A 15,687-nucleotide genomic window follows, 5' to 3' on the forward strand; every position below is an offset into this window, starting at 1 on the left:
AAAAAAAAAAAATTTACAGTGTCCAAAAAATGGTGATGACGTTCAAGCCTTTTTTCTTTTTTTGGGGCTGGGATGACTTTATCAATTGGCACGCATCAGGAAGATACGAACTTTACTTCCATCTCTGCGATTCCAAGGCTCACCGGCGTTCAGGGCCAATTCGAGCTATCTTATCTCTGCTGCCGTCATGTCTTCCTCATGGCTTCATGCTCTTTAGATGTCTGTCGATTGTCCTCAGAAGTGTTGGTCAGTCACTAGTCCCGCGTTTGTTGTTCTCTCCATGCTATCCAAATTTCATGGCGCATGAAATGGATTTTTCTTAAATCTGCACCCACTAGTTTCATCGCAACACATCAACCTGCGTTGCCCTGCTATGAATTGCCAATTGTTAATAGAAGTGGATGTGTTGGAATTTCGTGATAGTGAACTGACTAAGAAGCTGAATAAGAACTGGATATCAATTCGCTCACAAGTCATTTGCATCGGTTTTTCTAGTTATGTATTGATGTCCACTGCGTGTGCGCGCTCTCAGTGAATGCGAATATATATGTTCACTTAGTATGTACTATGCGAACATGCGAGTTCTTATAGTGCAAGTACGCGAAAAGTGGATGAACGATGATGGGTGAGTTGAACAATACTGGGAAAGAGAACAATGGCAGATTGTTCTTAGTCACGAGAAATGTGCATGCTATACATGGAAACTATAAATGTCGAGTTGCGTATGTTCACCGTAAGAATCTTGTGTGCTTTGCATACATGTATGCTATGCTGGAATGTGAATTGTGAGGTCGTGATGGAATTGCAATCGGTTGAATTGCAGTTTGCAGCTACCCAAGGGCCCGAGTCTCTATTTCTATAAGAAATTAACAAGAAAAAAAAAATCCGAAAATGGAAAATAGAAAATCGTTAGAAAATAGAGATACCTGAGATATAATCAAAGAGACCAAGAAGAGTGTTCAATGTCCTCCTGGTGCATCCCCACTTATGAAGGACAATGTTGTAAGAGAGAGTCTATCGACAGGTGCAACATAAACAACTGGCTAGAGGAAATCACACTAAATAACTCAAAAAAATTGCACGTTGATCCACAATCAGATTTTGGGAGATTAAGCACTTCCTTTTCTGAGCTTAGAAATGTAAACGCTGTGCGCAATAACAGACATGATTCGGCCATAGAGAGAGTGATCGAAGCTCTAAGACTATCGAGACATTTGTCACGAGCTCTCTTGGGAAAAACCGGAAGCAAGTAAAGAGAGTGCACGCATTAGGAGGATAGACATCCATGCTGCGAAAGAGGTCCAGAAAAGAGCAGGATACGTCCATGGCGCAATGCAATTTACTCGTGGAACATCTCCTTAAATTGCATTCTACCATGGACATATCCTACTCTTTTCTTGACTTCTTTTGCAACATGGAAATCTATCCTTCTTATGCACGCATTCTCTTTACATGCTGTTGATTTATTCCCGATAGAGCTCCCGACTAATATCTCTGTAGAGCCTTACAGCTTCAATCATTCTCTCTCTGGCCGAATCATGTCTGTTATTGCGAGCATTCGCATTTCTGAGCTTAGAAAATGAAGTGCTTAATCTCCCAATATTTGATTGTGGAACAACGTGCAAACTTCATTGTTTACTCTCTCAATATATCTTACCCCATCATCTCCTAATGTAGATAAGAGTTAATCCACCGGTATAAGTCTGTGATAGATGGCAGATCTAACATGTAACAATAGTATGCAAACACAGTTCATTCCAGTAACGAACGGAAATGCTATAAAACTAAGATACTAAATATACAGATTTAGAGTCATGTTGCCGTCGCTGGCAGCATTGACAATGCGCCAGGACTCTTGTTCTGCAGCAAGCAGCAATTAAATTCCATAGTGCTGAAGTTTTCATGAAAAGTAAGTCAAAGGAACAGCTACAATTACTGTGAATTAGCCATCACTGTTATTATAATTATTTTGCTTCTTACTGCAGCAAACTCAGGACTTCAGTAAGCCATTCACGTTAATTTTAATTTAGATACTAAGAATTACTTTCATAAGTACGATAATAAAGAATTCTACTTTCAAACAATAATTATGTTTTAGTTTTTTATTTTTGAAATAATTGCTTTTGTACAACATCGATTAAACGGTTTTTAGATGAAAAATTATTTTCCTACTTTGGAAAACAAAAAAAGTTATTTACTAAACTGCATACTATCTTAAGAATGTACCGTCACACCGAAGCCTTTCATGTTTCTTTCCATGTTTTGTTTTTTTCGATAAATGTGTCATATTCACATATGTCCTACATTATTTCTAAGAAAATTGAGATAATATAGTTTTAATTTAAATCTTGCAAATGACGACTTTACTTAACCCAAAATACCTGAAATTTTCACACTATATAAATGTTTGACATACACATTCACGTATAATGTTTTCAAGCAGTATTTAAAGTTAGGGATACGAGTTTTGCTTCTCGAAAAACAATTGATAGATGGCATCAATTGACATACACATTCACGTATAAATCTTAAGATTAGGGAAGGTTTTTGCTTCTCGAAAAACAATTGAGGCCCCAGATCTCACGCCTTCTGAACAATCCAAAAGAAAATGGCCATTGGTTTAATAGATGGCATCAATGAATCATGACGTGATTTCTACTCTAAGTAATTATACATATTATTTAAATGCTAAATTTAGACATACGAACTGAACTACTTTACAATTATAATGTTAGTGTCGTTGATAATGAATATAGCTTTTTAGGATTATCAAATTAAAATATTTACGGATATTAACATGAAAGAAAGTAATTGTATTCTATACTTTATGGGGACAGTCTTTGTTAAGGAAATTCAATGGACAACAACATAGAATATTATAAATCTTAATAGGAAAACGGTGCACTTGTATAATGTTCATATCTATCACATGGTAACAAAAGGTCACTTCCTGCTACACACTATCGCTGATAAGATTGGCAAACCATATTGAACCAATCCGCAACTGCTACGATGGATCAATGGAAGCAACATGTACAGATCATGAAAATCAAATCCACATGTATGAATTTCTTCTAGAATGCTGAGTTGGCTGGAGTAAGTTTTGTGACGAAGGGGATAGTGGGAAACACGGGAAAAGATCTCTACAATAAATGGGCAGGCCATGGCCATGATTGAAAAAACGAAATAGGGAAGGGGTTAGGATTAGGGTTTGGGCACAACCGTTCGTGTTAACATATTAGAGTCAATGTATATTCAGTTTCAGAAAGACACATCTCTTGTATGTATACATTCAGAACACATTCAGCAAAGACAACATGTGATCTAATATGTGAGACGAACACACGCGTGCGAGATATCTCATTGACTCTCACACAAGATTGATACAATCCATCAATTCAGTATTGGCCCTATGAATTGTTCGGCAATAACCATCAAACTTTCCTGAATCGGCATTATCGAATAATTCCAGAGAGAACCGAGCTTCACGCATGCAAACATCTGAGACATATCAAAATCGAGATTCTCGGAAATCAACTCCAAAGTGATTAACAAACGAACTCATCTACCCTATGCAAACTAGCACGATCAATCAATCAAACAGATGAGTAGTAAAAGACAATTACCTACGGCGAGCACCCATCTGCTTCGAACAAAACAATCACGGACAAAGATCGAACGAAGATCTCCCCCGAAGCGTCTTTGCCGATGGTTGGCGCGGGGGAGGAAATCTCGAGTGAGAGATCTTGAGTTTTTCGGACTACCCTATCGTGGAACGGAAGATATATAAAGAGAGAGGGGGTCCAGAAGAGAGAGTCTTATGGACGTCAGTTAGAGAGCGCTTCTGTCGGTTCTTTGGGGGGTTTGTTTCTTGACTTGGTGAGTTGCTTCTTCTCTCCTCTCCGTTTGTAACCAAGTGTAAGGCACGAGCCGAAAAGAGGAAAAACCTCTCTCGTTCTCTCTCTCTATTCGAACTCCAGACGGCGAAAGAGCAGAGATCGGCGAGCTCCAATTGGATTCCATCAAATGCGTCATGTAATCGGACGACGATTAAACAAACCACCACCCCCCACCCCCAAAAAAAAAAAAAAAACCCACAAAAAAAGGAGAGAGAATGAGCTAATGACATGTATAACGATTCAAAGATAAAACAAAAGGATGAAGACTACTGAAATTCGAGATAGGTATGTTATCCCATGCACATATCATTCTCTACTATTAAATGGGATTGTCTGTTTGTCTCCAAATGCCATTACCCTTTCATCTTAACCCTCTCTTGCCTTCATTTTGATCCGCAAAATCTACTTTGGAAAGGTGAGTGAAGAGTACACTTGCTGAGCCCAATCATCTTATTCGGTCTAACTTTCCGAAATCACTATTCCCAGAGGAGAAAGATTTATAAGAAGATTGGAGAGAACATATTAGAAATTTGCAAAATCTTCTCTTCCCTGGATTCTGCCTATCATTCAAACACCACCTCACCTTATAAAATTGAGGTTAAGGGTTATTCGGACATTTTCGTGATCAGCATTGCCAAGAAGTATGGCCAACAAAGCATATGAGAGACTGCATCGAATATTATAGGATAGACAAAACTGAAAAGAGTCGGGAGAGACTCCATGATACACGGTACTTTCCATAGTAGAACAAAGCTTACGATTAAAAAGTAGTCACATGAACTCTGAAAGATTTCTTTACTTATTGATGGGTTCATAATCTCATCAAAATTCAAATCTGTCTACCATGTATCTTTAAGATAAAATCTCCTAAGTCCCATGGGTCCTGGGAAAAATCCATACATTTGGTGGGTTGATTCCGCTTGTACTCATCTAATGCCTGGTGTATGACATCTCTGGTGGAATGATATGCATGAGAGTCATTCAATGGCATAAACTTCGGAACAGCTTGACTTTCTTCACATAGGATCTTTTTGGATTTTGGGATTCTGCATGAATTTCTCTGAAACAACGTCGAAAAGATTTGTTCCATTAAGCAACGAGATTAAGGAGATAAACATTTGAATTTGCTTTTTCAAAATTTACAAACAAAGTGTCTTTCCTCGATTATATCTTAGAAATGGCAATAACAAATGGCACATAATCGAAGATCCAATCCTTTTGTATTCTTTTTTTTTTTTTGGTCGGAAATCCTTTTGTATTCTAAATGCACATACCTATAAACAATTCATAACTATACTTCCTAAATTTACTCCTACAATTTAGGTAAGTACAACCAAAAGATTGAATAAGACAAGTCATGAGATAAGGATGCAATCGTGCCATATTATCCTGCTAAGATCACGATCACGATAAGAATCACGATCACGATCATGCTAAGACTCCCCTCCAAGTTGGTGTGTGTAGGTTACGAACACCCAACTTGGAAAGTAGTCGCATGTACCGATCTCGGCCAAGTGGTTTGGTAAACACATCAGCTAGTTGTGACTTTGTACCAATCTTCAATGGAGCAATGAGGACAGCTTGTATTTTTCACGAACGAGATGGCAATCTATTTCAATGTGTTTTGTTCGCACATGAAAACTAGGTTGGCAGCAATGTAGAGGGTAGCCTGGATATCACAGTGTAAAGAAACTGGGGCTTGGAGAGGCACGCTAATGGCTTATAAGTGGTATAACAACTAAGTAGTTTCGCATGTAGTTACTGCCCATCGCACAATATTTCGCTTCAGCAGAAGAGCAAGACACTGTGCTTTATTTCTTTATTTTCCAAGAAATTGGTCTATCACCCAATAAAATGCAATACCTAGTCGTTGAACAGCGAGTCATGGGCCAACTAGCCCAATCCGAGTCACAATAAGCCGTGAGTTGGCGTTCATTTTTACCCGGATAAAAGAGTCCTTGGCCCGTAGAAGTCTTTAGATACTATAGAAGACGGTGTGTTGCGTCCAAATGTGGTTGGCATTGTGCAGGCATGAATTGACTCAGAAGGTTGACACTATGAGCAATGTCTAGCCTAGTAATAGTCAAATAAATGAATCGACCAATCAAGGGTCAATAGAGAGACGAATCGTCCGATAGAGTGCCTGTATCAATGCACAATTTTATATTCTGTTTCATAGGAGTATCAGCTGGTCGCGCTTCACTAAAACCACAATCTTATAGAATATCTGGGATATATTTTCCCTGGTATAAATAAAGACCAGAGTGAGATTGAGATATCTCAATGCCCAAAAAATATTTTAGAGGCCGGAGGTCCTTAATATGGAACTGATTGTGCGACATAGTCTTCATTGAATCAATCAAAGAAGCATTACTACCAGTAATGACTAGATCATCGACGTATAGCATCATAAAAATAGAGTCACTCCCATTATGTAAGACAAAGAGGGAATGATTGGCTTGGGAATGTGTGAAATCGAAATCAGATAAGGCAGTAGAAAACTTAGAATACTATTGACGGGATGCTTGTTTCAAGCCACGTTGGCAAGGCTTCTGACCGGGCCTAGAAAAGGAAAAGGAGTAAAAATCACTAGCTGATCAATAAGGAAAAGGAATAAAAAAATCACTAGCTAGAGTTTCAAAAGTCAAAAAGGCAAAAAGGGTCAAAAGGGATAGCCGCGTGGTCCAAAATGTAAGCTGGCATTTTGATTCGACTTAAAAATGAATCAAACGTATTCTATCATTTCACATCGTACTCTGTCTCTCTTTTTCTTCTATCTTCTTTCTTCTTTCTTCCCCACTACTTCTGGGAATTCAGCAAGACTACCTTTTCACCATCCGAGTTCCACTATAAACATCAGAGTTCTTGATAAATTCGGGCAACTATCCCTTTTTTTGCTTGACTTTTTCGACTCCAAATTTGTGTCCCCTATGTCAAAATATACTTCGAAGCCAAAGAAAACGCAGAGCAAGTTTTCTATGTTCCTACCTAATAATCTCTGTTTTTTTTTCATTTTTTATTGATTATTGAAATTTCAGGATGAAATGTTCCTTTGGTTTAGGATAAGTTTAAAATGACATTCGCATTTAATCCTTTTACTATTATTTAACATTTGTCTGTTCATTCAAATTCATGACTATTTGATAGTGCTTCATGAAGTATATGATTGATACCGTATCCATACGGTGTTTCTGAAGTATCCAAAGATGGACATAATCGACGGGTGCAAATTGATTCAACCCATGGCTTTTAGTGTAACAATTACACATATCATTATCCCAAGCTCCCACATTTTAATTGCTTTTAGCAAAATGTTCAACGGAAAAAATAAGGTAGAAAAATGAAAAAAAATAAAAAAGAGCACCCATTCTTTGCTCCATATATATGGTCTGAATCCTTGGAAAATAAATCATTTTCTAATTAAAAGCCTAATTTTGGTAGGTGCTTGATATTAGACTTGTATATGCTAAACAATAGCATGGGAAAATTACTAAAAATGTTCTAAATTTATTGCAGTTGTGTCAATTCAGTTTTAATTTTTTTTTTCAATTATATTAATTTAGTCCATCCAATCAACTTTAGCCAGCAACGACATAATATTTTAATATTTTTTTGAATTTTTTTCTTTTTACTCTATTTTTCTTTTCTTTGTATTTCTTTCTTTTTGTTCTTTTCTTCTTCTTCTTCTTCTTTTCTTCCATCTTCTTCCTCCAGTCGATCACCCAATCTAGACGGTTGGGGAGGTGTCAAACGAAGCTCACCCCGCCGCCCACTAGCGAGGCTAATTTCACCCACCCATGGGAAGGTCGAGCCTTACAATTGATAGGCCAAGTCGGCCTAGCCGGCCCAAATTTGGCGAGATAAGACTCGACCTCACCAAATGAACAAAAGGGAAAATAAGAAACAAAAAGAAAATAACAAGTAAAAAAAAAAAAAAAAAAAGTTAAAATATTACGTTGCCGGTGGCTAGCATTGGATGGCTAAAATTGGCTGGATGAACCGAATTAGCACAATTGTAAAATTTTTAGGACTAAATTGGAAAAAAAAGTTTAGGATTGAATTAATTGCAATAGATTTAGGACTTTTTTTTTATTTATAATTTTCATCAATAGAAGCGCTTCTTTTCAATTAATTAGGGTGTATATGGTAACATTCCTATAAATAAATTTTTGTTCCAAAAGTACTTGTAGAGTAGAAATCCGTTTGGTAATACAACTTCTAAAGCAGAAATCCATTTGGTTATATAATAAAAAAAAGAAGAAGAATGCTCTTATTCAAAATGCCTCGTGATCTTCATCCGGCTGATGTACATATATGGCCCTTGCGTCAATCTTACCTTCGCTACCCGCCCATGCGCGGGCCAATTCCGTCTTCATCCATAATACATAAGTAAAAAGACAACGCGGGTGAACACAACATTACATTTCTACTTCTAAAGTAAATTTATATTTCTGAAGTTATTTTTTAGCCAATTTCAGAAGTTAAAAAAAATTATTTCTCTTTCAGAAGTAAAAATTTCTGAGCATCAATATTTCTCTCACTTAGCCTATTTTCATTTTCGGCGCCTTTCTCTCCCAACCACGCCTCCGCCATCGCCGCCAACCTTCGCCGGCCGCTGCTGACCATCGCCCGTCACCTGCCACTATATCATCACCATGACCGCCGCCGCCGCCCTTCGCCGCCACTTATCGCCAACCGCCGACCACCGCCGATCGCTACCAACCGCCACTATTGCTAGTAGCCGAATACCACCACACCGTCGCTAGCAGACAACTACCACCGCACTGTTGTCGTGACCACCGCTTCCCACCAAACACCATCGTCGCCCGCCACCGCCTTTGCCGCCAAGTCAACGTCTCTAACCGCCGGTGTAAAAAAAATAATTTATTTTTGAAAATTAAATAATATTCTTTAATAATAAAACTATTTTTTAAAGAAATTTAAAAAAATTAAAAATGAAGTAGCAATTTTTCGGCTTGCAATAATAATTTTCCGTATAAGATTTTGTGTTAATAATGTTCCAGAATTACAAATTCTCAACCGTTACCAAACAAATTTCTCTTATCGTAAATCAACTTCTGCAGCAGAAGTAAACAATCAACTTTTGTCCAGAAGTTGATCTCTCAAGTAGAAGTGTTGCCATGCGCGCCCTTAGCGGTTAGAAGAGAATCAATCTACTGCCATTTCCACAGTAATTCAAGCCCGATGAATGGAAATACCCCTCACGTGTGTTGACAAAAATAGGACTCGATCTGGTTAGGTTAGGCGTCCAGTATGAGCTAGCTGACTTGGTCTTCGAGTTAAAGGAGTAACGGATACGGGCATGAGACGTATTTCTATTTTTGAGAATGCCAAATACATGTTTGGATTTTACCTTCTTACCTTGCCATCTATGTGTCTTTATTTCGGATTCCTTAACGTTGATTTCCACATCTCCAATTTTTCACACACGGTCACCCACCAAAGTAAAACTCAGCTGTAGCAAATATTAACCAAATCCAAGCAATGACTGAATTTGGCAACATGCAATGGTTTCGTCAATATATTAGCCGGATTATTTTCTATACCAATGTTCAAAACCTTGATATAATCATCAGCAAGAATGTCTCGAACAAAATGATTCAGCACAACAATGTTCTTTGTCCTCTCATGATACATCTGATCTTTAGTAAGATGTATGGCGCTCCGACAATCACAATAAACAACAGTCACACAATGATCCACACGGAGCTCTCCAAAACCTCTTAACCATATGACCTCTTTTACTGCCTCTGTAATAGTCACATACTCTACCTTTGTAATAGACAAAGCAACTGTGTTGTAACGTAAGCACGTGCAAGAACTAGTTTTGTTTTCCAATAAATATTAACTCGCTCAATTTCCAAACTGAATATGTGCCGTTTGTTCGCTTTATGTTTAATTAATCAATCGTTTTAATGAGTGGCCAGAAAAATCGCCTACTTATAAAAGGCAATTGATGACGAAATACATGTGGACGATACTCGAGAAACAAGCAAACCGCGGGCAAACTAGACTAGTCCTGATCGATGGCAAGCCGAGCCTAGTGCCCGACTGAAAATGTCATCCATCACGTTGAAACTTACATGTCTTTTTTTCATAAAATAGCCGGGCCTGAAATGGAGGGGGATATGGCCGAACAAGGAAATTGCCGGCCGAAACGTGCTTTGGACTTGGCAATTGGCAAACCAACAAAGTTCCTATAAAACGACATCTTTGAAAGTAAATAAAGCGGGAAAAAATGGGAGGTATTTCTTATTATGAGTTGGTTTTTGTTAGGAACTTCTTACAGAAAATGTAGTCCGGAAGAAATTGGTACGCACTCGACCATCCCTTAACCTAGAACTTTTTACACAACATGATTATGCTAGAAGTTACACACTCTGCTAGCAAATGGGTTGCGGTGATGTTAGAATTTTCACCTGTTTGCATCAATTCGTTGATTAGCTCGCTACTTTCTCTAGCCATACTTGTGTTATTTTTCCGTTTACTTTCAACAGTTCAACCTAATTAGTGAAATTGTCAATGTACGAATGTGGTCTCAAAATAATACGGCACTAAATGGCCACTTTCGTATGTTCAATAAAGAGAAAACTTCTCAAAATATTTTTGGCCAAGAAAAGAATTTATAACTTCACCTTCATCTTCCTTATTTCCTTGAACTGTCTTCCCTGAATTTTCTTCTCTAGTTCCAAACCTATTGGTCAAGTGATCATCACCGCATCACTTCGGCTAAACAAAAAGTCAGCAAATATAAATATTGACTTGCATGCCTCGCATCAATCAATCAATGAATCGCTAGCAATGCTAGCCATTAAAATTAAAAAATGAACGTCTAATCCGTTAAATAATTACTAATTGAGATGAAAATGCGAAATTTCTTTCTCAAGCCCCCACAGGCACTTTGACGATCTATTCGTGTTACATAATATTACGACGTGTAGTAATAATTAGATGTATAAAAAAAAAATTATCGCAACACGTCGTGAAATTAATTGACGACATGACGTCCATCGGACATAATGTGGAAAGTATTCCTTAAAAGAATTCCCCGAGTCCCACTAATCATTCATCCACTCACTTGCGGGCCCCACCTGAGGAAACACCCCCCGTGGGCCGTGGCCCACAACAACAGGCCTTATTATTCCCACTGACGTGTCCGAATCATTGGACGTTCGATCGCGAGCCCAAACAATGTGACTGTTTTGCCCCTCGCCTTCACCCAAGGCTCACGTCTCTCATAATTTTTCGTACTTATTACTCATATCATCAGCCAGTTGAAAAATAACGGAAATTCAAAAAAAATTAAAATTAGATGGTTCTTTCCATCGAAATTAAAAATTGAATTAAGGGCTAGTGACCCTTGGCCGAAAGTCCTCCCCGGGACAAAATGGACATTTCGCACCAGCTTGGCTTCTAGCTCCTCGGTCTTCCTGTCCGAAAGCTGCTGGCGCACCCCGAAAGGGACGGTGATTGCTCCAAAGCCGTCCCGAAAACTAAAAAATGGAGTCTTTTCAGACACTACTGTGGATTATTCTCAGTTTTCGTCCACCATTTTCACCCAATCGAGAGAAAAAAGAGTTGGGGCTGCGATGTTAGTGGCGATGACTTGACCCGCCTCGTCTCCCAGTCTTCGTCGGATCTGCGCACATGCGCTTGTGCACTCATTTCAAGGCCTCACCGATGGATTCTCTTTCTTTTTTTTCTCCTCTTCCTCCTCCTCGGGCATGCTTGAGCTCGACAGATTCAGGGAGCGACGCTGAAGATTGATGCGGGTTTCCACGCTTTCGTGCTGGAAACGAAGGTCCTGAGGTCGAGGACGCGTAGCCCATTTTTCGGCTCTGTTTATGGGGCCTCTGTAGTTGTTGTTAAGATCATTTCTGTCGATTGATTTGTGAGTTCGAAAGTGGGTGGGAATGGGATGGTCCAATTCGTGCGTGTAGTGATAGATTCGTAGCTGAATTAGTGATTTCTTTGGTGCCCTGGATTTTTCGATTGATTGGATATGGTATCTGATGATTATGATCCGAGCTTGTTTCAAGGTCTTCCTGATGATGTCCTGGCCATTGTCTTCCAGTCCCTGTCGCCGAGAGATATATGTAATCTCGGCCTGTGTTGCCGGAGCTTATATGCTCTGGCGCAATCTGAGAAGGTTTGGCTCACTCAGTGTGATGCACTGGGGGTTATCCACTACAAAGATTTGATCGAATGGAGGAAGGGGGTGTCGTCGTATAAGGCGCTCTGTCGCTTTCTCTTTGGCGTCCAGCCACTGATTGGAATCTGGGTTCACCAGAACCCCGAGCTTGGTAATGTGGTTTATGTCATGCCAGGGTTTGTTTCGGTTGTCGGATGCCGGATAATCCCACAAGAATTGGGGCCATTGGGGATTGAAGATGGCCCTATATTATGGGCCCCGGTTTTTGAAATCATCGGGGATTCTGATGGTTCTGCTTCATTTTTCCTGCATGGAAGGGAGAGGGGAATCGACTATGTTTATCCCGGATCTCTCAAACATATCGATAAGAATTGCAATGTGTTGCTGCTTGAGGTGGAACCGATGTTGCAAAAGAATGGGGGTAAGTTGGCTCACAGCAAGAGCTTTGTTCAGTACTCTGATTCAAGCAAGATCTCTAGGTCAGACAGTGCATTGTCGAGGTCACAGAGGCTATTAAAACAGAATGAGACGAAGGTGCCCTTCAGCAGGCTGTCCTTCAGTGATAGAAGAAAGTTGCTCGAGGTTGTAACCAACCAGGTACGTCAAAGGGTGCCCGACTCTGCCAATGGGCCTCTCTTTGCCGGTCTGAGGGATGATAATGAGAACTTTCGGAAAGACATGCTGCTCCTGAATGAGCGGAGATCCTTAATATTTCATATGCAATCTTGTAAGTTTGGTGAAGAGCACAGTGATTTGTGTCTAGAAATACCTTCTGATCTGCCTCAGTTGGGGTTGAGCGAAATCAGGAAGAGTCTTGACAGATCAAGCAGCGCTATCAATTCTTTCAGTAGCGACAATGCTCTTGGACAATGTGCCAAAAAGAAAACACTCGGTGGGTATTTTAGGTATGGCATAAAGCAGATCCTCGGGAAGTCTATCTCGTTCAATGGCGGCCATGCAGTTCTGAGAAATAGTTCTTCAAGTAGTGAGAGTAAGCACGCACAGCTTCACGAGTTTCTGAGATACGGTGATATGATGGGATTAACGCTAAATGCATCCACTGTCAAGTTGTCATCGTATCGAGCATGGCCAAATATGCATGATAGTCGTTTTGCCCTTTACAAACTACCTCTGAGGCTCCCAAAACCTGACCAAGAATATGCTGGTTTGTGGGGTGGGACATTTGGATGGCCTCCAGGGAAGCCTACAGAAGATAAACCTGGGAAGGCTTTATTCCTTCTCATGCTCTCGTATGAGGAGTCCCAGGGTCAGTGCTTTCTCATTGCAACCAAAATATTAGAAGGCACCCACTATGTTCTTCATCCAAACGGTTCGGCAATGTTTATTGCCAATATAGATCAGCCATCACCAGATCCATTTCCTTGGAGTAGTGATGCTAACTCCCTCCCCGTGACTACAGATCATGCTTTCGTTGGGGAGGGCATTGCAAATGGTTATGGTTTTAGATATCCCGGTGCAAAGCCGGGTTCACTCTATGTATTGCATAATGGTCTAATCGCCTTCATTTGGAAGGAATCAAGGGCCGTCTTGACCTTGCAGAGACTTAATTTACAAGACCTTTTAAAGAAAGGTGAACGTGTGCCTGCTCTACCTGCAACCGCCAACTTCACATATTTGACCAAGTCATACTCAAATGTGTTTGCTGGCTTCTCAAACACTTCAAATGGCCTGTCATCACCAAGGTATGAATGGCCCCTAGCTATAGCTTGACGGAATCCTGTTCTGGTTCACAGTATCAGTAATTTTCAGTTTCGAGCTGTGTATTGGGTTTTAGTAAGTCTTCACTTTTAAATTTATGATCAACATGCCTGTATAGTTATTACTAAGAGATTGCCTTGAATTTTTCTTGGAGAACCGATGCGTGGGCTGTCCTGTCTCACTTCTGATCACTTGAGAGATCAGCCACAATGATGATATAATTCTGACCACCCTACTCTTTCTTAAAGATATTTCCTTCAACACGAAGCCAATTAAATTATCAGTATCATCATCGTGCACTGCAGATCTTGCTCATTCTCTCATGGCTAAGATCGGTTATTCTTTAATAGATCGTCTGTTCAATCATGTTCCCTGTTTTTCATGAGCATGGCAATTTATGGAGTTGCATGCATGATGTTTATTGTTTTGGATGGATAAGCAACTAAGATGCGCTTACTCTTCTTTGTGACAGGCAGAAGCAGACTTAGGAAATCTATGCGCGTTTGGATTGGATTAGGGAAGTTGTAGCTGGTTGTCGTGCCAATGCAAGTTGGAATCGATAGGTAATTTTTAGATCTCCTTGGATGGGGATGATTCTTTTTGTATCAAAGGGATGACAGCTTCTGTCATTGTAATTACCAATTCAGCGCCTTCTTCAGTGCCGCTTTAGTAGTGTGGGCTCCTCTTGTTGAGGTCCTTGAAAGAGTCAGATATGTTATTTTAACTGTTCTAATAGATGCTACTATATATTGTAAAGATCAATACAAGCACCTAGCTGTTTTAAGTTTGCATTTTTGGCAAAGTTCAAACGATAGTTGCGGACGACAGATAATGTTTCTCAGGAATCTGGTCGGAAGATTGGAAAGAAAAGGGACTGACTTCTATAGCCAATACCACACAAAAGCATTTTCTCATACATTCCCGGGACATCCTGAGAAATACTGCTGAGCTCTCAGTTTACTGTGATTAGGGTTATGACGACCGACTGAAACACATGATTATTGGTGTAAGTGAACACATTATCTGAAGCAACTGAAATACGACAGTTTGTAGAAATTTTTACGGTCGCACGACGAGGAGAAAATGAGCCTGTACGGATGTTGTGAACCCAGAAGTTTAATTTCTTTTGTCCATGCAATATGCAACTAGTTGACGAGGATGAGGCCTGGGGATGTGAAGCTCTGGTCTTACAAGATTTTGACATTACAACTACTCAAACTGAAAATGGAATTAAGTTGGATTGTAGTCTATGGTTTGTTTGTAGAGTAGCTCACAAACAGTTCAGATCGTGCAATTTTAGAAAGATCACCAAAGCTAATTCTAAAGCTCGGCTTCCACATCTTATTACCTTAACACACAAAACACTACATAGACCACCAATGCTAAAACAGAAGAATTTGGAGGGAATTATTTTTCCAAATTTCCACGACAAAAGAGTTTCGTCACAAAGTATTTGTGTCAAGAGTCTCATGTTTTAACACGGTCGAAAATTGCCGTCCTTCTCGTCTATTTCGTCTACCGGATACGGCAACCTTAAAGTAAGGAAAGAGGGAAATTCATCACGAAAAGGTGCCCATTTGCTTAATAATCATGTCCTCCAATTTAGAATTCAACGAAGGCTGCGCAATTAGGACGAAGACTCCCTCTTTATTCTGCTTTTTGGGCCGAAAGAACACGAGCACAAGTATCTTTTAAGTCAAGTCAAATCTCTTTTTGAGGATCCAGGTGGTTCAGATTCAACACTTCCAGAGTACAGCAAACATTATCTAGGTGTTTCGCTAAGCAAGAACAATGCGTCTTCGATCAAGTTGGTTGACAACTACGTTTTGAATTCAACCATGATGAAGCGGGAACGAGCCTCAGAAACTCATCACCGAGTTGTCCACTTTTACTCCC

The 15,687-nt window shown here is 39.7% G+C and overlaps 1 protein-coding gene across 1 annotated transcript; it reads left to right on the forward strand.

The window, feature by feature from the left end:
- Positions 1 to 11,373: 11,373 nt before the first annotated feature.
- LOC115725968 (F-box protein At5g39450) lies at positions 11,374 to 14,578 on the forward strand. The gene is made up of 2 exons (XM_030655654.2): positions 11,374 to 13,775; positions 14,264 to 14,578. The coding sequence occupies exons 1-2, from the start codon at positions 11,923 to 11,925 to the stop codon at positions 14,277 to 14,279; spliced, it is 1,869 nt and encodes a 622-aa protein (XP_030511514.1). The 5' UTR covers positions 11,374 to 11,922; the 3' UTR covers positions 14,280 to 14,578.
- Positions 14,579 to 15,687: the final 1,109 nt, after the last annotated feature.

Source organism: Rhodamnia argentea, chromosome 1, assembly GCF_020921035.1.
Source record: "Rhodamnia argentea isolate NSW1041297 chromosome 1, ASM2092103v1, whole genome shotgun sequence".
In the NCBI taxonomy this organism is placed as follows: Eukaryota; Viridiplantae; Streptophyta; class Magnoliopsida; order Myrtales; family Myrtaceae; genus Rhodamnia; species Rhodamnia argentea.